We start from the raw sequence: 22681 nt of genomic DNA, 5'->3' as shown, positions 1-22681 counted from the left end.
TTTCAGTTTTTCCTTTCTTCAGTTTTTCTTTAATTTTTCAATTTTTCGAAATTTTAGTTTTGGGATTTTTCAGACTCCATTTTTCGATTTTACAATTTCCCAATTTTTCAATTTCTCGATTTTCAGTTTTTCGATTTCTCAATTTTCCCATGTTTTAGTTTTACGTTTTTTCAATTTTTCTTTTCAATTGTACGATTTTTAAATACTTTGATTTTTCAATTTTTAATTTTTGACTTTTCTAAATTCTCAATTTTTCCATTTTTCAATTAATGGATGTTTAGATTTTCCTATTTCTTAACTTTCGACTGTTTCGATTTTCCTGTGCTTCAATTCTTCAGTTTTTAAATTTTTCAGGCTTTTGATTTTTCAATTTTTCGATTTTTTTAAGGTGTTCGACTTCGCTTTTTTAATATTTCGATTTCTCAATTTTTCAAAATCTTTTAGATTCTAATTTTTGGGAGATTCCAGTTTTGGAATCTTTCGATTCTTGACTTCCCGGTTTTAGATTTTCTCTTTTTCAATTTTTCGTTTTTCAAATTTTCGATTTTTAATGTTTTGATTTCCCGATTTATTGAGTTTTTTAATTTATAACTTTCAGATTTTTTATTTTGCCCTACTGCAGTTTCTCAGTTTTTCCCTTTTTCCGTTTCTTCATTTTTTTATTTTTCCGCTTTTAGATTTTCGATTTTCGATTTTCTAATTTTTCGATTTCTCGGTTTTTCGATTTTTTACTTTTCGGATTTTCGGTTTCGCGATTTTCCAATTTTTCGATGTTTCGATTTAAATTATCTGATTTTAATTTAGGAGTTTTGATTTCCCGATTTTTCGTTTTCCGGTTTTTAAATTTTAGAATCTTGAATTTTTCACTTTTTTGATTTTTAGTTCTTTGATCTTTCTATTTTTCTATTTTTCGATTTTTTAAATTTTAAATTTTCTAATTTTTCAAATTTTCGATTATTTTATATTTCTATTTTTGAATTTTTCGATTTTTTAAATTTAAAATTTTTCGATTTTTCAAATTCTTGATTTTTTCAATTTTTCATTTTTTCTCAGTGTTAGTAGTGAGCGTTCAAATAAAACGACGTCAAGTTGGCTTTGGAAATGTGAACGAATCATTCAGTAAACCCTAAATTCACATTTACAAAGTCAGATTGACATCGTTTTTATTTGAACGCTCGTTACCATATGTACAATGTACCGAAAATAACTATATACAAACATTGTCACTAAAAACATTTAAAAATTTATACAAAATAGAATACATAAAAATAACTACATTTTCCGGAAAGAAATTCATTGGATTATTACCATTTTCACATTATTATTATTGTTAATTTAACACGTTTTGTTAGGATAAAACACAATTAAAGAATTAATTCTTAATTAAACAAAAAAAAAATAGTTGCGTGTCAAAATCGAATGAAACGTGTGACATGTGAAATATTTGTAAATAAATCTATCTAAATACTTATGAATAAGGTAGTTGTTATGTTGAAGTCCTAGCCATGAGTATCTGGACTCTAGAACATCTTTTAATATTCCCTTTCTACTTAAATACAATTTATATTTTGTGTAAATACAGAATTATAGATCAAAGTAAATTAAGCATTTGAAGCAACCAGTATTACAGCCCGGTCATACGAACTACCGCACCGTAGCGCCAGTGCAAAGCAAACAATCTAAATAACCTAAATGTGCTGTATAACCTCAAAGTGTGCAAGTGTACCAAATGCCAAAGACATTAACATTTTCAAACCGTGATTTATTACACCCTTTTTTAGAAAACAATGTTTAGTAGTAAAATTTTTACCCGGATTTCCTTCCATAAAATTAACATCAGAACGTTTAGGCAGCAACAGCGTCCAAATCCCTCAAAAGAACGGTCATCACCGAATAATTTACTGTGGAAAATTATTGAAGAAAACAACATTAAAGGTGCACAAGACTGGAAAGATGTGCGAACACAAATCCAGAACGAAATTAGAAGTGTCACCCCTGCGAGTATAGATGCAATGACTGTGAGCATTTGTACACGAAAGAAAAAATTTAATTTAGCACTAAGCTATTTGGATTTTTTAAATAACGAAAACGTCAAGTTAAATTTGGCCACGTTAGGGAAGTATTTTAAATTGTTGTATGTGAAGGGTGTAGAAGAGTCACTGGCTACAGAAGATGAAGAGAAAATTTTACAAATGTAAGTATACAATAATCAACAATTAGTTGTTTCATTTTATGAGTACATTATGTTAAATTAAGGTATGACAGCCTACGGACAACGTATCCTGTTCTAGATTCTTTAACATTAGACAATGTTACACAAGCCCTTTCATTGACAAAAAAGTGGAAGGTATGTCTTGACCTCTTAGATGAAATTAAAGTAACTTCATCACCGACGTCAAATACATATAGTGCTGTGATTGCAGCAGCTTTTTCCAATAAAGCTGATAATCTAGCCTGGAAGTTACTTGATGAACTGATAGGTGTGTATTCTAAATTAAATGAAGAACATGTCATTACTGATTAACTATTTAAAGAAAACAACAAAACTATTCAGGATGTAGTTTATATTACATATTTTAAAAGAATTATTACACAGTCTGAAAAAATTGCACACATTGAAAAAATGTTCAATTTCATGCAAAACAATGGGGTTCAAATTGAACCTGAAAACGTAGACACATTTGTTGAAGCATTTAAAGACTTAAAAGTAGTGATTAAAAATTCTAATATTCACACACGGTAAGACGTTTCATAATAAATAATGTATAATTTTAAAATTCTAATTTATTTTAGAGGTGTATGTAAATGCTGCAATAAGAAACTCAAAACATTTGAACTCTCAGATGATGAATTTAATAATTTAAAAACAAAAATTTTGGACAATGTAATTGTAGGAAAGGATGTTTTCAATAAAACAACTTCAGAAGAGTTAGAAAGGTTTAATAAATTTACTTCAAACATGGAAAAATTCGATGTCATTATTGATGGTTTAAATGTTGCATATTCGGCAGGAGTTAAGCAGTCATCCTATGTTACATCAGGACTGGTAATTAAAATTATTTATTCTGAACATTTAATTATAAATTCCACACAAAACAATATCTAGCGCTGGTCTAATCTTTTCTTGGTGATTGTACTGTTAAACAGGTTGCTGCTGTTGTGAGCCATTTTGCTAGAGTAGGAAAAAAAGTTCTAGTTCTGGGAAGAAAACATATGAGTAAATGGCCCCAAAAGAACTGGAAGTATGTTCAAAAAAATGCCACAACTTTCTTAACTGAGGATTTATCTCAAGATGACCCTTACTTACTTTACTGTGCATTAAACTCTGGAAAAGATACGGTCATTGTTACAAGAGATTTAATGAGAAGCCACAAGTTTCTGTTGAGAGAAGTCCATCTGAAACTACTTTTTGACAGATGGTTGTCTCAACGACAATATTTGCTGCTAAGGGTGCCAGAAAATGGAGAACCTATATTTAAGGTCAGTGCACAAAAATCGTTTTTAATTTTTGTTAATCTTGTGTTTTCAGAAACCTTTACCATTTTCACAGATTGCCCAAAAAAATGAAGAATATTGGCACATACCATGCATATCTGACAGTACGTCTGCGAGTAGCAAATGGTTGTGTATAAAATTGTAAGGTCAAATTATAAATTTTGTAATAATTAATGCCGGGGCGTACATCTGTCCCCTAAAATAATTAAATTTTTTTCTTTGTGAAGTGTAGTTTTGATTCCCATTTTCCTCGCCACAAAGAAAACCAAATCAATAGTTTGGTTCTAATTTCTTGTTGAAGTACGCATGACCTACTAATGAATACAACATAGAGTGACATAAAGTTGACACAATTTGGCGTAATTTTTTGTCAAAATTTAAAATTTGTATCAAAATTATTTTCTTGCCTCATTAACTTGCTAATTTATTTCTGATAAATCTAAAAATTTTCGTTCGCAAAAATGGCAGAAGATGAAGAAGAAACAGGTGAAGAATACACTGAAGACGAAGAAGCTATAGAGGAAGGAGTAGGTTTTTCCACCCAAAGAAGTCGAAGTCCCAAATCTCGAAAATGTTGTAACCACAGAATCGATGAATTATCGACACCTTATAGAAGAATATTTCTGGCTTTATGGAACGAACACGCGTACCACCTTCCGAAGGACAAAGTAAAAAATTTAAAGCTGCTTTTGCGGCAGTTGTATGCGATGTCTCCCGAGTAAGTGCAGACCATCTTTCAAAAAACCTATCTACATCGTCCTATTAGGGAAACTGCAAAATACTTCGCCGAACTTAGAGCGGAAGCTAGAGCAGCAGCAATGAGAAAAAAACTTAAGCAAAAGTTACGCAAATATTTAATGGACAAACACCACCAAAGGCAAAGGCAGCGCGCATTTAAGCTTTTTAGGAGGTTATTAAAATGTGGTATTTCGTATGCTGCTAGAAATCCTGTACCGCCTCTGGTGTCAATACGTCTGCGATATTTATCTAACATAATTTTAGAACAACTGTGCGACTTAAGATGTGTGGATGTGCCAAATCGCTCAAACCCCGGTAACTATTCTACTTAATTCAACATCTTAACCCCGACTGTAAATTTTAGACAAAATTGGAAATTTTTTGATATCGGTTGCGGACTGGATGGCAATTGCTGTTGAACGCTTATATTTTGCGGCACAGATATCGATTAACCAACTGACAGTTCAAGATGATGACACATCTTTGCTACAAGATGAAACTTTTGATTTATCAGAAACGTATAAAGATTTTGGTCCACCTGCTGCCTCTTCCACCCCACAAAAAATGTCTTTGGATTCACAAAATAAGACAATGCAAGTACCTTCTAAATTCGAAGACATGGGGCAACCTGCTGGGGCTTCTACACCCAAGAAACTATCTTTAGATCCGAATAATCAAACAACTGAACAGATGAAACCTCCTAGTCGTCTGTCTTTAAAACCTTACTATAGTATCATAGAAGCGAAACCTGTTGCCAGTTCTAACCCCAAGAAAAGCAAAATACCAACGAAAAAACCACTTTATAATTTTCAAAACGCGAAGAATGAGAAACTATGTCTTGACAAATCTAGATTGGAAATGCCACCGTATAGATTCCCACGAAAACGTTCGCAAACATCCGCCACCAAAGAATCACTTAACGAAAAATCGAACACGCAAAGTTTTACACACCGAACTATCAATAAAAATCAAACGCATTGTATAAGACATATTAAATGATCACCGATTAGTATTTAAAGTGCTGTGTTCCGTGTTATGTAATTGGTAGACAAAGCACCTCAAAAGGATTAAAGCACATAATTTTTATTGATTATTGCTAATTTAATTACTATTGCCATAAAAGTTGAAGCCCGAGACGCACATTCCGTAAAAATTTAGTTGAATAAGTACAGCGAATGGTAACTTGCACGTAGTTCTTTAATTCAGATAAATGTTGAACACGAAAATTGTTACATTGCTTGAAAAAAATCTAAAAAATTAACGAGTGGGTCTGGTACTTTTGCGGGATTTGCTGTTTGCAAAAAATGTGCAAGGGTTTGTAAAAAAAATCAGTAGGTAAGTACTAATTTTTTAAACTGTTTATAATTAATATGTTTTATATACTTAATTATAGTAGAAACAACCATTTTTTTTCATATTAAACGATTTTTTGGTTTTGTTTTATTTCTATTCGCTTAGTAAAATAACTTTATTTCCTACATTTAAAAACAACGTATCTTATTGCTTTCACAATTAAGCTTATTGCATACCTACAATTTTGCCTTAAAATTATTATCTTTGAACAAAGACCTCAGTGCGCAGGTGCAGTGAAAATAAATAGCTTTAGCCGTGATAACTAAGGGAAATATTGCAATAGGGCCATTTAACTTATAATGTAGTATATATTGTTTAAATGTATTATGGTTGTGTACTATGAATTACGATTAAACATAATTGAATACATGTACAGTAACACATATCAGTGACCTTATAATAGGCTCAGTTAACCATAATGTGGTTGAGATACCAAATCTGTTCTTACTTAATTGGTAATAGTCAGTAATAATTAATAATTCCTTCCATCCTCACACTTAATTTATTATAACCAGCATTACTCATAATAATATATATAGTGTGACGGGAAAATATAAAATAAATTTCATAAAAAATCCAATAATGTATTTAATTATTTAATATTGAACACCTGCCAGTGCAAAATGTGTTCAAATTTGCCGTAATGAATTTTTAGGGTACTATATTTTGTGTATTATTTGCTTGGTCCTTTTTTTAATACAGCATTATTTATTAGTTTTTAGTTTATTACTTTTAATACAGACTTCAAACATGCGCGGTCACGCTGTAATTTAAAAATCGCGCTTAAAAATATTGACGTATGACGTCATGTTGACGTAAGAACGTAGGTAAATAAACATGTCACTTGCAGAAAGATGAGTTTTTCGTGGCTGCCGCTCAATTTTTTTAATTTTCCGCCGAAACAGTCTGCGTAAAAGACAAAATGAACGTCTTTTAATGACCTTCGTGTTGATAGTTCATCATGACGAAGAAATTCGAATTCGACTGGCACGTCCCAGTGCCAGAGCCCCTTCGAACTGGGTGCTTCATGGACAGGTGGACCGAAGAAAAAGATAACACCGAGTTAGAACAGAGGGCTTTTTTCAAAGTCGACGAGTATGGATTCTTCATTTACTGGAAAAGCGAAGGCAGAGTACGTATTCTTTAGAAAATTTTAACAGTCGATCATTTTGGTGTTCTGAAGGAGGGAGACGTGATCGAGTTGTGTCAAGTAAGCGATGTTCGGGCTGGGGGTCTTCCAAAAGATCTGAAGCTTTATAGCCAGCTTGTTAATAAGCATGGGCCAGATTTAGAGGACAAATCTCTCACCATTTGTAGTGGTACTGACTACATAAACATCAATTATCAACATATTGTGTGCCCTAATAGCGAAACGGCCAAGGTAAGGCAACGGTTGAATTTTTTATTGTTACTTTTCATTCCATAATGGTGGTACTAAGTCTGCACTAAATCATTTTGATTTGTACTCTGTACCTTTACCTTTGTAATATTTATGAAGTGATGTAATATTAATTGCCTTATTTGCTCATGTTTTATACAAATGTTTCCATTAAGAGCAAAAACTGGTAGTTTTACTTATGTTATATGTAACTAACTATTACATCTATGAACAGTTGTAGATAATGGTAGGAAAGAGGATGTTTAATACTTTAATAGTTTGTGTAATGGATTCAGATTATGAAACAAGATATTTGCTGGTGTGTGTTACTACTTCTGTTTATGAATTAGATAACATTGATATCAGTATTTCTATGGCTACCTACTACCCACGTTTTTGCGGTATGAGATAAGAATTCATGAGTTTTAGTTACATTTATAGAACTACTTTGAAACTATACAAACATAGATAACTTGTTTTCACATTTCACTTGTTACTACATATCCACTTAATTGGATTTGTTGTCAAAGTAAAACTATATACAGTAGGAATGATGGGGACTTTCCCAAAGTATTTGTAGTATAAGAAATCAATAGTTACTCATTTGTTTAATGAAAATGTATAAATGTTATGTTCAGCTGTTTTTGTTTATTAGACGAAAATGCGTTTTCATTTAGTCAAGGATATAAGATCTAATAATAAAAATTTATCTAGAAGCAATAAAGTGCTCAATTTAATTGTAAAAAATACACGTCGGTAAACTCCCATTGCGTACGTACGAGCCAAAGGTAAACACTTTTATGATATTAAATTTCGTGAGTAAATAAGGTTTTATGGTGGCGACTGCACGCTGTAATTACAATAATCGAATAATATTTCCCGTTCGTTGCGAGTACAATTTTTGTCCAAATATGTAATATGTGTTGCCTATATATGAATACACATTTGCATATGTAGTAAATTAGCAAAATTTAGTGATAAGAAAGTCATTTGAATTCTAAAGCATGGTCTACACTCAATTTAGCTTTGATCACATTTGGAAGTATTAAAATTTAATGACAGAATTGACATAAGTGTATAAAGTGGTCTAAAATAGCTAAAAAGCAAAATAATGTTGAAGTAAAAATTTCTTTGAAGATTTTCCTTACAAAAGAAGACCACGGAAAACACATTTATAAGTCAAACGCGCAAGTAAATTGTCTCTCTTACACCTATTTTTGTATTCTTTTTTCTATTATGATTTTTTCTGTGTACTTTTTATTTCCAGGTTTAATTAATTAAACAAGAATGTTGTACTTTTATGATTTTTTTTCTTATTTTGTCTCCAAACGTAGAAAACCAAATTTTGATTAAATATTTTAAACTTCACAGTTTGCTTAATTTATTTAAAAACAGAAAAGAAGTAAAATTTTGCATTAATATATTACTTAGAAATTCAGAAAGATTTAGCTTTCATCTAAAAAAAATACACAGGTTATAAGGCATAATTCCTTTTATCTCTGGAAGTATCCGGAAGGTCTTTTATGTTAAACCTTTAATAAAAGTTCCAGAACTTGGTGCTAATACCTGTCCCCGTGTTACTAGAAATCAAATCAGTATTAAACTACCGCTTTTTCTATAAATCTTATGCTCAAAAATAATCCAGGCTTTGTTGCAATTGTATTTAGTTTTTTGTAAACGGTAGTTCAAGTCCTAAATATTCGGTGTGAAATTCGAATTTTTTTAAATTTCCGAAAATTGCAATATTTCAATAGACGGTTCTGGAAAAACGGTTGTAGTTATCGAAGAAATGAGACCGGAAGTTACTTCTGCTGCCCAAAATCTACAAGAAAATTAGGTTGGTTAAATTTCGAAAATGGATCAAAATCGGTCTAAATTTGAAAAAAATTAAAAACCTTATTTTTGAAAAAGTTGTATATAAATTTTCAAAAAATTCAGTGATATAGATCTCTCACATTTTGCCTTTTTGATTTAATATGTGTAGATCTCTGTTCACAACATGAAATTTAAAACATATTTAAAATGGAAAATTTGCTTTAAGTTTCTTGTTGTGAAAAGATGACTACGTATATTAAGAAAAAAAAAAAAAGGCTAAAGATAACCATCTTAACCATGTTTTAAGTTTCTTGTTGTGAAAAGATGGCTATGTATATATTAAGAAAAAGAAAAGAAAAGGGAAAACACAAGCTTTCCGTGATCGAAAAACCCAAAAATTGAAAAACTAATTTATCGAAGAATCAAAAATTTTAAAAGTCTAAAAATTAAAAAAAACAAATTGAAAAGTGTCCACAACTAATAATGTTGAAAAAATTGAGATATCGAAAACTTAAAAAATCGGGAAATCTAAAAATCGAAAATTATAAAAAATTTAAAATTCGAAAAATTGAAAAATCATTGAAGAATTCAAATATGTAAAGAAAAATTAAAAAATCGAGAAATCCAAAATTGAAAAATAAAAAAAATAAAAATTGAAAAATCTCAAATTTAAAAATAGAGAAAATGAACTGATAAATGAAAACTCGAAACATCGAAAAACTGGAAAATCGAAAAATTAAAAAAAAAATGGAAAATCGAAAATTGAAAAATTGAAATGTAGAACTGAAAACTTGAAAAAATGAAAAACCTAAAATTGCACCATTTTATTAACCATATTCAAAGTTTTTTGTTGGGAAAGATGACTATGTATATTAAGAAAAAAAAGGGCAAAATATAAGCCCCGCCCGCCCACCCTATCTCAATTCTGATAATTGCAAAATCGATAGTTTCCTATACAAATTTACCATTTTAAACATGTTTTAAGTTTCTTATTGTGAAAAGATGGCTATGTATATTAAGAAAAAAAAAAAAAAAGGGAAGACATTAGCTCTCAGTGATCGAAAAACCGAAACATTGAAAAATTAATTTATCCAAGAATAAAAATTTTTAAAAATCTAAAAATTAAAAAAACCAGAAATTGAAAAGTTCCCAAACCCGATAATGTTCAAAAATTGAGAAATCGAAAGCTTAAAAAATCGGGAAATCTAAAAATCGAAAATTCGAAAAAATTTAAAAATCGAAAAATTGAAAAATCCAAAATTTTAAACATTGAAGAATTCAAATATGTAAGGAAAAATTAAAAAATCGAGAAATCCGAAACTGAAAAATAAAAAAAATAAAAATTGGAAAATCTCAAATTTAAAAATTGAGAAAATGAACTGATAAATGAAAACTCGAAACATCGAAAAATTGGAAAATCGAAAAATTAGAAAAAAACGGAAAATCGAAAATTGAAAAATTGAAATGTAGAACTGAAAACTTGAAAAATTGAAAAACCTAAAATTGCATCATTTTAACCATATTCTAAGTTTTTTGTTGGGAAAGATGGCTATGTATATTAAGAAAAAAAAAGGGCAAAATATAAGCCCCGCCCATCCACCCTATCTCAATTCTGATAATTGCAAAATCGATAGTTTCCTATACAAATTTACCATTTTAAACATGTTTTAAGTTTCATATTGTGAAAAGATGGCTATGTATAAAATAAAGACAAGCTCTCAGTGCTCGAAAAACCGAAAAATTGAAAAATTAATTTATCGAACAATAAAAAATTTTAAAAATCTAAAAATTAAAAAAACCAGAAATTGAAAAGTTCCAAAACCGATAATGCTGAAAAAATTGAGAAATCGAAAGCTTAAAAAATCGAGAAATCTAAAAATCGAAAACCCGAAAAATTTTAAAATCGAAAAATTGAAAAATCCAAAATTTAAACATTGAAGAATTCAAATATGTGAGGAAAAATTAAAAAATCGAGAAATCCAAAGTTGAAAAATAAAAACAATAAAAATTGGAAAATCTCAAATTTAAAAATAGAGATACTGAACTATCGGATAAATGAAAACTCCAAACATCGAAAAATTAAAAAAGAATGGAAACTCGAAAATTGAAAAATTGAAATATAGAACTGAAAACTCGGAAAATCGAAAACCCTAAAATTGCACCATTTTAACCAAATCCTGAATTTGTTGTTGTGAAAAGATGGCTATCTATATTAAGAAAAAAAGGGCAAAATATAAGCTCCGCCCATCCACTCTATCTCAATTCTGATAATTGCAAAATCGATATTTCCCTATACAAATTTACCATTTTAAACATGTTTTAAATTTCTTATTGTGAAAAGATGGCTATGTATATTAAGAAAAAAAAAGGGAAGACATAAGCTCTCAGTGATCGAAAAACCGAAAAATTGAAAAATTAATTTATCGAAGAATGAAAAATTTTAAAAATCGAAAAATGAAAAAACCAGAAATTGAAAAGTTCCCAAAACCGATAATGTTGAAAAAATTGAGAAATCGAAAACCTAAAAAATCGGGAAATCTAAGAATCGAATAGTCGAAAAATTTTAAAATTCGAAAAACCAAAATGGCAAAATTAAAAAATAGAAAAATAGAAAAATCCAAAATTTAAAGCATTGAAGAATTCAGATATGTATAGAAAAATTAAAAAATCGAAAAATCCAAAATTGAAAAAATCAAAGAAATAAAGATTGGAAAATCTAAAATTTAAAAATAGAGAAACTGAACTATGGATAAATGAAAACTCGAAACATCGAAAAACTGGAAAATAGAACAATTAAAAAAAATGGAAAATCGAAAATTTAAAAATTCCGAAAGTTGAAAAATTGAAATATAGAAGAACTGAAAACCTAAAATTGCACCATTTTAACCATATTCTAAGTTTGTTGTTGTGAAAAGATGGCTATATATATTAAGAAAAAAAAAAAGGGCAAAATGTAAGCCCTAATTAAAAAATATATAAACTTTTAGTTTTAATAATACATATACGACTTAACAAATATTGGTTTGCCATTTTATGCTATGTAAAGCTGCTGATTATACGAGAATTTAATACACTTTTTGTGTAATAATTTCGGATATTTGGTAAACATGACCAATTAAACGATATTGACGTTGCTAATCTAAATTAAAATGTGGCCAGACCCACACCTCAAGTGGGACTTGTAATACGCAAATCCCCGATATTTCTGGTACAAATTATTTATTACTTTGTTTTCGACGTTAATATTTGCTGTTTGTAATAAAATGTAGGTACATTCGAAAATGTAAATTTTATAGTATTAGTTTACCTATTTTTAAAATCTGAATGACCTCAAATGTTATTACACTTCCATAACTTTTAAGACTTCGTATTTTTAAATCGTTTGCAGAATCACAGCACAGTTTACTAATGTTAGATGTTGTACAAGGGATTTATATCAATGATAGTAATTATTTTTACCAATATTGCTGACGTTTTCATACAGTACACAACAAATATTTGCTCTTCTTAGTAAATATTCATGCAGTTTTAAAGAAATAATAATACTAACTGTTATTATATATATAAACAAAAAAAAATTGTTAGGGTTGGATGAAAACCTAATATACAAATTACGGATTTAGTTACTTTTAGTTATGTAACGTAAATCAAGTTACATAATAAATAAGGTTTCAGGTCAACTCTGAAAAGTTCATTCATTGATTTTATAACATGCTGCCCGAACTTTCCGTTCTATAATATTACATCTAAGGGAGTATTAAAAACATCGTGACTATTTTATTCCTGGAATTATAAGGTGCAACCAACAAAAAATGTCCTCAAGTTGGCGCTAGACCAATTAACTGAAATTCTTACCTTTACTACACCACATATCGGACAATATTTGTTGATTGCACGTTATAATTATACATACTCTTTATCATGAGTGTATTCTACCCTTTTTTATAGTTAAGTATAAATGCGCTGCCTTATTCATTTAACTGTATTCACGCAGCTCTGTTAAATCAAGATATCACCATTTATTTTCTTATGTGCTATCTCTATACAGATTTGTGTATGAGAAAGTACGAAATCGAACTGACAAGGGTTGTCTCTGAGAAACCCTTTTCAGTTTTCCATCAAGAAAATTCTTATCGTAACAAATACATTGAACATATTTAAAGGTGTGGTTGGATGGTTTGAGAAAAATCACTCATAACGTGAAAGCCAATAACTTCTGTCCCATGACATGTTTGAAAAAACAGTAAGTTTGTTGTTTTGTTTTGTCTCGCTGTTAACTTCCTAACCTGAAATGTGCGGCTGCATGTAACTGTCGAAGCTCCATTACTGAATAAAATCATTGCATGTTTTCTTTGTTCTGGCAACACTTTTTACCTGTTTGTTTTTTGCATGGCTTCTGCAACAAACAGATCTGGCAGCAAGGTTTGAGGAGCATTACTCACAACAATAAAGTTGTTAACGTTTGCCCAAGAACTGCCCTGATGAAACAGTGAGTTGTAAATACGATTAAGTTAAAGGAGTACTAATTTGGTAGATAGGAACTCACTCAACACACATTGCTGATATTGCACATTTAAAGCTTTGGTTCATTTTTGCTTTAACTCTCATGCTGTAGCGTAGAATTCATATGTGGTGCTCATTTTCAGTTTCGTCGAAATTAACCACGATTTACAATTTGTAGCTGGATGCGTCTTGGCTTTTTGGTGGATGCTAGAGGGAAAGTACCCGTGAAAGTAGTAGCGCGTACTTTCGCCTCTGGCAAGACTGAGAAACTTGTCTACCAGTGTTTGTCAGATCTTGATTTACCTGGAGGTAAAAATGATGTTATAGAACCAGAGGACTTCACATTTGATAAGTTTTACGCCTTGTATCATAAGATTTGCCCGAGAAATGACATCGAGGAGTTATTCAGGAGCATGTAATTTAACTCGTGTTAAATAGATACTGTTGATTACATCTCGATTGGTTACAGCACGCAAGGAAAAACAGATTATATGAATCTTGAACAATTCATAAATTTTTTGAATGAGAAACAGAGAGATCCGCGACTCAACGAAATTTTGTATCCCCATTACGACGCTAAAAGAGCGTCAGAAATTATTACCACTTATGAACAAGATGAAGCTGCGAGAGCTGCGAATAGACTAACCAAAGATGGATTGATCAGGTATTGTAAAAATTATTGTTTCCGAATGTGTCATTTACATGACAATGTGTATAGATATTTGATGTCGGATGAAAATGCGCCAGTTTTTCTCGACCGATTGGACATTTACATGGACATGGATCAGCCACTGTGTGCTTATTACATCAATTCTAGTCATAATACTTACTTGAGTGGTAGACAGTTTGGAGGAAAGTCTTCTGTAGAAATGTACCGTCAAGTTCTGTTAGCCGGTTGTCGCTGTGTAGAACTTGATTGTTGGGATGGTAAGTGTTTTGAAACTTTTGACCAAGTCAATTCAGGGAAATGATTCGAATTGTAGGAAAGGGTGAAGATGAAGAACCTATCATCACACACGGAAGAGCCATGTGCACTGATATACTCTTTAAAGACGTAATTTATGCCATTAGAGATACAGCTTTCGTTACATCTGACTATCCTGTAATCCTATCCTTTGAAAATCATTGTTGCAAAACCCAACAGTACAAACTGGCGAAGTATTGTGACGAAATTTTGGGTGATTTATTATTGAAGGAACCGTTAGAAGACTATTCCTTAGAACCAGGAATACCGCTACCACCTCCTTCTTCATTGAAGAGAAAGATATTAATCAAAAATAAAAGGTTGAAGCCAGAGGTAGAAAAGCAAGAGCTTGAATTGTTCCGGCAGGGAGAATTTGTTATTGAAGACGAAGAAAAGGAAGACGCTAGTGCGTCAGCTGATAGACCCATTCCGCCAGATATTTCGGCCGAGGTAAGTCATTAAGGATTCTAGTACCGGTCCATAGCAAACTATGTTTGCCATTTCAGACACCAGCTACGGAATGTACTCCTGGTGAAGGTGACATCGCCACTACTAATATACAGTATGTGGGATCCACAACCAACGTACATCCGTGGCTGAGCTCCATGGTAAACTACGCTCAACCAGTAAAATTTCAAAGTTTCGATTATGCCGAAGGTAAGTGTTTCAACTCCTCTATTCTTCCTGTATTAAAACTACCATCGACTAGAACGGAACATCCACCATAACATGTCGAGTTTCTCCGAACCCGCCGGTTTAAGTCTTCTAAAGTGCCAAGCCATCGATTTTGTCAATTACAACAAACGCCAAATGTCCCGCATTTATCCCAGTGGTGCAAGAGCCAACTCTTCCAATTACATGCCTCAGGTTTTCTGGAATGCTGGTTGCCAAATGGTTTCTTTAAATTTCCAAACTTCCGACTTACCAATGCAGTTGAATCAGGGCAAGTTCGAATACAACGGCAACTGTGGTTATTTGTTGAAACCAGACTTTATGAGGAGACATGACAGAACTTTTGACCCTTTCGCCGAAAGTCCCGTAGACGGCGTGATCGCTGCTCAGTGTTCAGTACAAGTTATAGCAGGTCAATTCTTGTCTGACAAAAAGGTAGTAACGTTTTTCAGAAAATTCCTGAAATAAGTCTTTACTAATTATAGGTCGGTACCTATGTCGAAGTCGATATGTATGGTTTACCCACAGATACTATAAGAAAAGAGTTTAAAACGCGTATGGTTCCAGCGAATGGTTTGAACCCTGTGTACAATGAGGAACCCTTCCTTTTTCGAAAAGTCGTTCTTCCCGATCTAGCTGTATTGCGTTTTGGAGTATATGATGAAAACAGTCGACTATTGGGACAACGTATTTTACCCTTGGATGGCCTACAAGCTGGATATAGACATATTTCATTACGAACAGAAGCCAATTTTCCTATGTCTCTTCCTATGTTGTTCTGTAATATCGAACTTAAAATCTACGTTCCTGACGGCTTTGAAGATTTCATGGCTGCCTTAAGCGACCCGAGAGGATTCATGGGTGCTCAACAAAAGCAAAATGAGCAAATGTCTTCGATGGGAATCGAAGTTACCGATAATAAGGGCCTAGATAGAAAAGATAAAGAAAGAGAAGAAAGAAAAGAAGAACCGCTGGTTTTCGAAGCAATTACTATAGAATCGATTAAGCAAGACAAGGCATTCCAAAAGACCACAAAAAAACAGCAGAAAGAATATGACACCTTGAAAAAGAAGCAAACGAAAGAGAAATTAGGAATACAAAAATCGCAGTGTGCCGCCATCGACAAATTAATTAAGGGCAAAAAGTAGTATCTTTTTTTTTCATTATGGTTTTGTTTCATTTTATGTTTTAGTAAAAGTGATTTGGTTAATGACCCGGCAGTACGTAAACTGGTAACCGAACAAACTTTGGAATGGAGCACTCTGATGGAACGTCATCGAAAACAAGAGTGGGAGTTTTTGCGAAACCAGCTAGACGAACAACGCGATGCTTTAAAGAGACACATGCAAATATTGCAGGCTGCTCAAATGAAACAATTAGAAGCCAAACATGACAGAGAAATGAAAGAAATGAACAGCCAACAAGCCAAAATATCCGTTGAAACCGCAAAAGAAGTAATTGTGTAACGCATTTGTGTGGATTGTTGTCATCTTCGTTTGATTTTAGGTCGCCAATGACAAAAACTTGAAAACCAAACGTGATAAAGAACGGAGATTAAAAGAGAAGCAACAAAACAACACAAAAAGATTTGTCGAAGAACGAAAAGCAGCGGCGAACAAACAGTTAAAAGAAAAAGATAAGTTAAAAATGAAACATGATAAACAGCTGGAAATGTTGTCCCACGACATTCAAAAGATGATTGATATGTACAAAAACGAAGAACTTGAGTATGAAATGTCAAGTAAAAGCGAGTTTTTTGCGTAAGGACCAATGTTTTTTTATTTATATTGTAGTTGTAGTTTTAATATAAACGTCAAATTCTAGTCCTAAAGTTAATTTGTTAGTTTTTGTATTCTTCATGTTTATATTATACTCGTACTCACTATTACCAACATGTACATCTTAAGAAGGAAATGGTACTAATAGATTTGTTATGGATTTTTTGTTCCTAAATAAATTACGTAATGTTAAAATTAATATAAATTTTATGTCAGATTTACGATAAGTTTTAGAGAGTTGTTAAGAAAGGTTGATATCGCTGGAGGCGAAGCTTTTGTGAGTATTAAAAAAACACTAATACAAGTGGTTAAAGCGATATTGATTCTCTGTGTATTCCACCTTTTGGAGCTTAGTGTCCAATAAATTGCCAAGGCAAATTTTTGTTTTATTCGAATCTCCCATCACCCAGTTGTCGTTAAATTAGTACATATTTTTAAATTCAGATCGATTAGGTAAAGGCCTTTAGCATTATTAATACGTGTAAAAAACCGGATCTTAAACTGCGCCTAATGTTAATTAAATAAAAAATATCCATCGAAGTAAAAAGCACCAGTTAATTACTGAAGTACAACCGTCTATGAAAGCCGAAATTCAAAGTTTCGCCCATAAGTGGCTAGAACCCGAGCATGCGCAGAATCAAGTGACTCAAAAGCCAAGCCTGCGCACGAATTCCCGCGAAAAAATAAACTAGAACCCCCACTATATAACCGCTGTACTAGATCTCTTAGTACGTTTATTCTACCATTGTTCTTCATCTACATAGAACGGGTTTTTCATTTTGTAAATATTCACGAGTTCTAACTTTTAAATTGAATTGGTAAGGAACTGAAGTACGGTTGTAATAGCACTGACATGGATAGTTACAGAACACTTAAACTGTAGTTATTCATTCCATCCAAAGAGATGATGACATCAGTTAAAAATAAATGACACAGAAGTAGTTTTTTTTATTTGCATATAGTTTTACAGGAGCAACAGCTACAGACAAAAAAATATTATTAGAACAAAATAACATTTGGATAATTATCACTACCTCGAGAGAGCGTCACATGCAGTTAAAAAAGTGCTAACAAGCCACCATGCACTACATTACATAACATAACAATTTTACACATATTTTAAACTTTGGTTAAACTGAATCGTAACAATCAGGTAAGTCGTAGTGGTTCCCAAAATCCCAAACAGGGCAGACCTGTTTACTTCAAAGAAACCACCAGCCGTAAAGATCGCTCGATGTTTATCGATGACATGCGCAAGTTCTAGCACTTCTTTTTGTATTTCGGGTTGGTCAGAATATTTTTGTCTTAACTTATAGCACAAAAGTACAGTTTTCTGACTTTCAGATTTTGCGGAGTCACAACAAAGTATTAAAATTCCAATTAAAACCTAAAATAAACGAATTAAAAAAATCACTCATATAAAGCTAAGAACTATACCAATGGCACTACAGACTGACCAATACTAGAAATTGTTAAACGATTCCTCAATGTTGGATTATCTATGTGTAACGTACTCGTGAAAAAATTAAGAGCTACAAGCGTCTTTATAACGCATCTTCCTGTCATAAAAACCATTGGTAACCCGAAAATATCATTGAACAAAGCAACCATTTCTCCTAGAAGTGTTGACATTTTTTCAATTTCTTTCAACAACTGAACTGGATACTCTTTTCTTGCAGTACAAAGGATCTTGTCAATTTGTTCATTTACGCATTTGTATCTCGCCCGAAATGCGAGAGCTATGTTCCAAATTAGAACATGAACGTAAAAATTGTAGTAGCCACTAACTTCATGTATTACGAACATTTTTAAAGTTGAAAACCCCTTTTCAAGTATACGTACAACAATTGTAAATACAACACTCGAAAAGAAAATCAAATTACAAAGAAAAAATTGTATGTAAACATTTTGTAGCAGACGCGATTCTTTTCTGCCTCGGTTATGTAGTTCTTTATCAATAAACTGAAATTTGTTGTTAAGTTTCAACCACGATTGTTGTTTAAAGCAACAGATACCAAGAATAAGTGAAATTTTAAACACTGTCAAGATTAAATTGTCACATGTTCCGAGAAGCCTAAATGTTATAGTGAAGAAACTTATGTCGGAACTAAAACGTCGTATGTAGATAATCCACGTTGTACCCAGAATTTCCAATATGAGGAAAATATATGCATATAGTTTTGTTAAATGTGGTGCAATCAAAACGCATTTGTCGAAACTATAAGCAGGTACAATTGATAGTACATTTCCGATTTTGTACATATAGTCCAAAAATCTTATATCGTATCTCGAAAGGTTGTACGACATTTTAACAACGAAAATGGAAAACTTTCGATACAATAATTTATCTACACGTAACTCTTTAATAAACAAAAATACATTAACGTATTACGAAATGATCTGCAGGGAGTTGATTCGTGCACCTAAGTGGAAGTTAAGAACACGTAGCGTTATCCTAATAATGGATACACACTTAAACGTATTAAAATTACCGAGGTATTTATTTGTCTTATTTCTAACACTAGTTACACTCCATTATAATTATAAACGTATATAGTGTGATAACTCCCAATATTCTGCCAAAATTTGACATGTGAACAAAATTTTTTAAAAATTCAAATGCTCCAAATCAATGCAAATATTTGAATATCACAATTTTAAAAAACACTTAGAAAAAGATAAAACTGAGTTAAAGTAACTGGATGCAAATACACATCCAGTATAGGCAGGTATAACACAACTCCGTATTTCTATGCTATACTTTAATTCAAAGTGGGACACCACAATAGAAATAGTAATGCTCCATATTAAAAGATTTAGTCGCATGCAAAAGATAATTCCTTAGTTAACGGTTTCATTATAATAATAATCGTAAAGGCAATACAATTTTTCCAGTGTATCAAAAGATCATTTTCATTTGCGTAAAATATATGTGCATTTTAAAATCCTCACTTATCTGTTAATTAATTCGTTAATTCATGTAGTATTACCAGAATAATTTGAAAAATGTAGGTATATGTTCTTTCGCAAACTATGCTCTCAGTACATGGTATTCTTCTAGGTGTACGAATATTTCATTCTCGTGTTAATTATTGACTGGAAAGAATTAGTTAGGCTCCAGATATACTTAAGGACTGACTGGTAACAGTATATTAAAATGAAAAGAATACAAACAGTATCGATTTCAGCTGGAAAACCTGATTAATTAGTAGGATTATTAGAGTGACCAAGTTTTGTTGACAAATAAATCAATAGGTAATTTTAAGAGTTGTCGAAAGTATCTTGTAAACTAATTATGAATAATTTAAAGTAGAGTCTGGACTACTGTATTCGACTCACTTATTACTCATGAAATCATCAAAAATTATCAAGAAATTACCCTAATTTACACAAAAACAGAAAAATATGGTTCAAAGCATTAGTTACACTCACCTTGTCAGCGTCAAGTCATTTTCAAAGGTGCAATTAATAAATGAACTTGATGCCAAATTAAAAAAATATTAAACCTGTGTAAATGTAAGAGAAAAAGTATATTCAAAAGTATCAAAATTTTAAATTCGAAATACGCCTCCACAAAATATATAACCACAATGAATTAAAATATAAAAAATCGTTAACTTTTTTTTAAATTGACAACCACCAATGTTAGTTTTTATATAAATGCAACTTGGTGGATGTTTATTTTACTTGTTTCATCTTTAATATCTTTAGTGCAATTATATGAAACAATGTAGAGGATTTACAAAACACAATGCTTCTGTACATCATAAATTATTTCACTTATCATGAATAAATTACGCGTTGAACAATTCTTAATAATTTTTTGAAATTTAAACAAAGATTGCATGAACTGTTGATCCAATTTCCTTACGTATGTTAATTGCATCAGCATATCAAAAAAATCGATAAGAGTTATTTGATAGTGGACTGTAACAGGGGCTATTATTCCTAAGCAAATTACGTCAGCTTGGTTAAGTCAACGATCCGTTCCAATACCAATATCGGATTTAGTTGTAAATTTAAAGCAAAATAAGACACATCGTCATGAGCTGCCCAGTTAGACAACCGTAAGTAACACTGTTATTTTTTTAATTAAAAAATTTACTATGTATATTGTAAAGCGAAAGACAAAACCTTGAACAACTTGGTGACGAAGATGGAATGCTGTATGGAGAATACTTAATGCTGGATAAAATTCTAGGAGCACAGAGGCTACTTAGTGAACAAAATAATGAACGTGTTCATGATGAACATTTATTTATTGTAACCCATCAAGGTAAGTGTAATAAGATTACTACCATTTACTGTCTGGGAGTTCTACTTATCGATCAAAAAGTCTAACGTTACTTTTAAACTATTAATTTCATAACAAAGCTTGTCAGAAAATTCTATCCACCACCCTTGCTCAAAATATTTGTCCAAATATCCCTTTCCATTTCCGCTCGTTGTTGTTCAACCTAAAAATACACTGCGGATCAAGTTGATATTGAGAAATAATGGTCAATGTCATCGCTACTTATTGTGTTACTGTTGATAATGATATCTTCAATTGATTTATAATTAATTCCATATTTATTATTCAATGTTACATTACAGCCTACGAACTTTGGTTCAAGCAAATTATTTATGAATTGGATTCCATCAGGAATATATTCAGCGATGTCCTCGAAGAATCCCAAACTCTTGAAATCCTGAAACGCCTCAACCGAGTCGTGTTAATTCTAAAGGTATTAACCATGAAATTGATAAATTTTGAGTCATCACATGTAGAGCTGATAACCATATAAATAATTGCAACACTTGTTTTGCACGATAAACAAAATCTTTGTACATTTATCATAGGTTCTCGTGGATCAGGTCATGATTCTAGAAACCATGACACCTCTAGATTTCATGGACTTCCGATGTTATCTTCGCCCAGCCTCCGGTTTTCAAAGTCTTCAATTCCGCCTTCTTGAAAACAAACTAGGTGTCAAACAAGAGAATCGAGTCAAATATAATCAAAATTACTCAAAAGTTTTTGGTAACGATTCGATAGCCATTGGGGAGATAGAAAAATCGGAAAAAGATCCGTCATTGATTGATCTGGTGGAGCGATGGCTCGAGCGAACTCCCGGTTTAGAACTCGAAGGTTTCAATTTTTGGGGCAAATATCAGGACGCAGTAGAAAAGCTTTTGGACGAACAGAGAAAATTAGCAGAAGTTGAAACTTCCGAGGATTTGAAACGCTATAAATTGAACGATTTGGAAAAGCGGAAGGAAGTATACGAATCTATTTTTAAACCTGATGTTCATCAAGCTTTGGTAACCAGAGGGGAGAGAAGATTTTCGCATAAAGCGTTACAAGGAGCAATCATGATCACGTTTTATAGAGATGAACCGAGATTTAGTCAACCTCATCAAATTCTAACTCTTTTGATGGACATTGATTCACTAATCACCAAGTGGAGATGTAAGTGCAGGTGTCTGAAACTGATAAGCGTATAGTATTATTATTTTAGATAACCATGTTCTGATGGTGCAACGAATGATTGGATCTTCTCAGTTGGGAACAGGCGGTTCTTCAGGTTATCACTACTTGAGGTCAACCTTAAGGTACCACTTTAATGTTTGTAGTTCTGGTTCTAAATTTCTGTTCATTTCAGTGATCGGTACAAAGTTTTTGTCGACTTATTTAATCTATCTACGTTTTTAATTCCACGGTCTTACATTCCTCCCCTAAGTGCTTCCATGAAGAGTCACTTGTATAACTGGGGCACTGTGAATCACTTAACGAATGGCAAGTAAGGGATTCCAGCGCAATCACTCTGATGTTGAATTTCATGTCGATGTGTATGCGTTATAATTTATAATTTTTTTTTCCACAAATAATTTTGTGAATTATTAAAATAAAGAAAGGGTTTAGATATGTCTTCTCATTTTTGTCAGTCATTTATTGTTCTCACGATTTTTCATATGCCTATATGTGCACAAAAAAAAACACAC

At 31.8% G+C, this 22681-nt stretch overlaps 5 protein-coding genes across 6 annotated transcripts; 4 read left to right on the top strand and 1 right to left on the bottom strand.

The window, feature by feature from the left end:
* Positions 1-1684: 1684 nt before the first annotated feature.
* LOC135129112 (mitochondrial ribonuclease P catalytic subunit-like) lies at positions 1685-3721 on the top strand. Its single transcript, XM_064056196.1, has 6 exons — positions 1685-2194; positions 2257-2480; positions 2535-2739; positions 2794-3046; positions 3148-3480; positions 3530-3721. Exons 1-6 carry the CDS (start codon positions 1788-1790, stop codon positions 3638-3640), a joined length of 1533 nt encoding a protein of 510 aa, XP_063912266.1. The 5' UTR covers positions 1685-1787; the 3' UTR covers positions 3641-3721.
* Positions 3722-3841: 120 nt separating this feature from the next.
* LOC135129120 (uncharacterized) lies at positions 3842-5324 on the top strand. Its single transcript, XM_064056204.1, has 3 exons — positions 3842-4213; positions 4262-4548; positions 4598-5324. The coding sequence occupies exons 1-3, from the start codon at positions 3957-3959 to the stop codon at positions 5230-5232; spliced, it is 1179 nt and encodes a 392-aa protein (XP_063912274.1). The 5' UTR covers positions 3842-3956; the 3' UTR covers positions 5233-5324.
* A 1079-nt stretch (positions 5325-6403) lies between these two features.
* On the top strand, positions 6404-17074 carry Norpa (no receptor potential A). Of its 2 annotated transcripts, none has more exons than XM_064056190.1 (12): positions 6404-6718; positions 6770-6967; positions 13189-13268; positions 13461-13697; positions 13752-13946; positions 14001-14209; positions 14266-14696; positions 14753-14903; positions 14956-15353; positions 15404-16062; positions 16111-16372; positions 16425-17074. In XM_064056190.1, the coding sequence occupies exons 1-12, from the start codon at positions 6548-6550 to the stop codon at positions 16680-16682; spliced, it is 3249 nt and encodes a 1082-aa protein (XP_063912260.1). In that variant the 5' UTR covers positions 6404-6547; the 3' UTR covers positions 16683-17074. The 2 variants fall into 2 exon arrangements, with proteins under 2 accessions (XP_063912260.1, XP_063912255.1); XM_064056185.1 differs by lacking the exon at positions 13189-13268 and adding an exon at positions 12943-13022.
* Positions 17075-17669: 595 nt separating this feature from the next.
* Positions 17670-19467, bottom strand: LOC135129084 (putative gustatory receptor 28a). The gene is made up of 2 exons (XM_064056169.1): positions 18134-19467; positions 17670-18083 (listed from the first exon to the last, which is right to left on the bottom strand). Exons 1-2 carry the CDS (start codon positions 19001-19003, stop codon positions 17805-17807), a joined length of 1149 nt encoding a protein of 382 aa, XP_063912239.1. The 5' UTR covers positions 19004-19467; the 3' UTR covers positions 17670-17804.
* Positions 19468-20491: 1024 nt separating this feature from the next.
* LOC135129072 (tryptophan 2,3-dioxygenase) lies at positions 20492-22593 on the top strand. The gene is made up of 6 exons (XM_064056158.1): positions 20492-20763; positions 20818-20972; positions 21293-21423; positions 21539-22148; positions 22198-22291; positions 22342-22593. Exons 1-6 carry the CDS (start codon positions 20741-20743, stop codon positions 22481-22483), a joined length of 1155 nt encoding a protein of 384 aa, XP_063912228.1. The 5' UTR covers positions 20492-20740; the 3' UTR covers positions 22484-22593.
* Positions 22594-22681: the final 88 nt, after the last annotated feature.

The sequence above is a fragment of the Zophobas morio genome, unplaced genomic scaffold (genome assembly GCF_036711695.1).
Source record: "Zophobas morio isolate AGI-343-1 ecotype UQ-CSIRO unplaced genomic scaffold, CSIRO_AGI_Zmor_V1 ptg000002l, whole genome shotgun sequence".
NCBI classification, from domain to species: Eukaryota; Metazoa; Arthropoda; class Insecta; order Coleoptera; family Tenebrionidae; genus Zophobas; species Zophobas morio.
The sequence above is the reverse complement of the archived record's forward strand: the minus strand, read 5'-3'. Positions and strand labels throughout refer to the sequence as shown.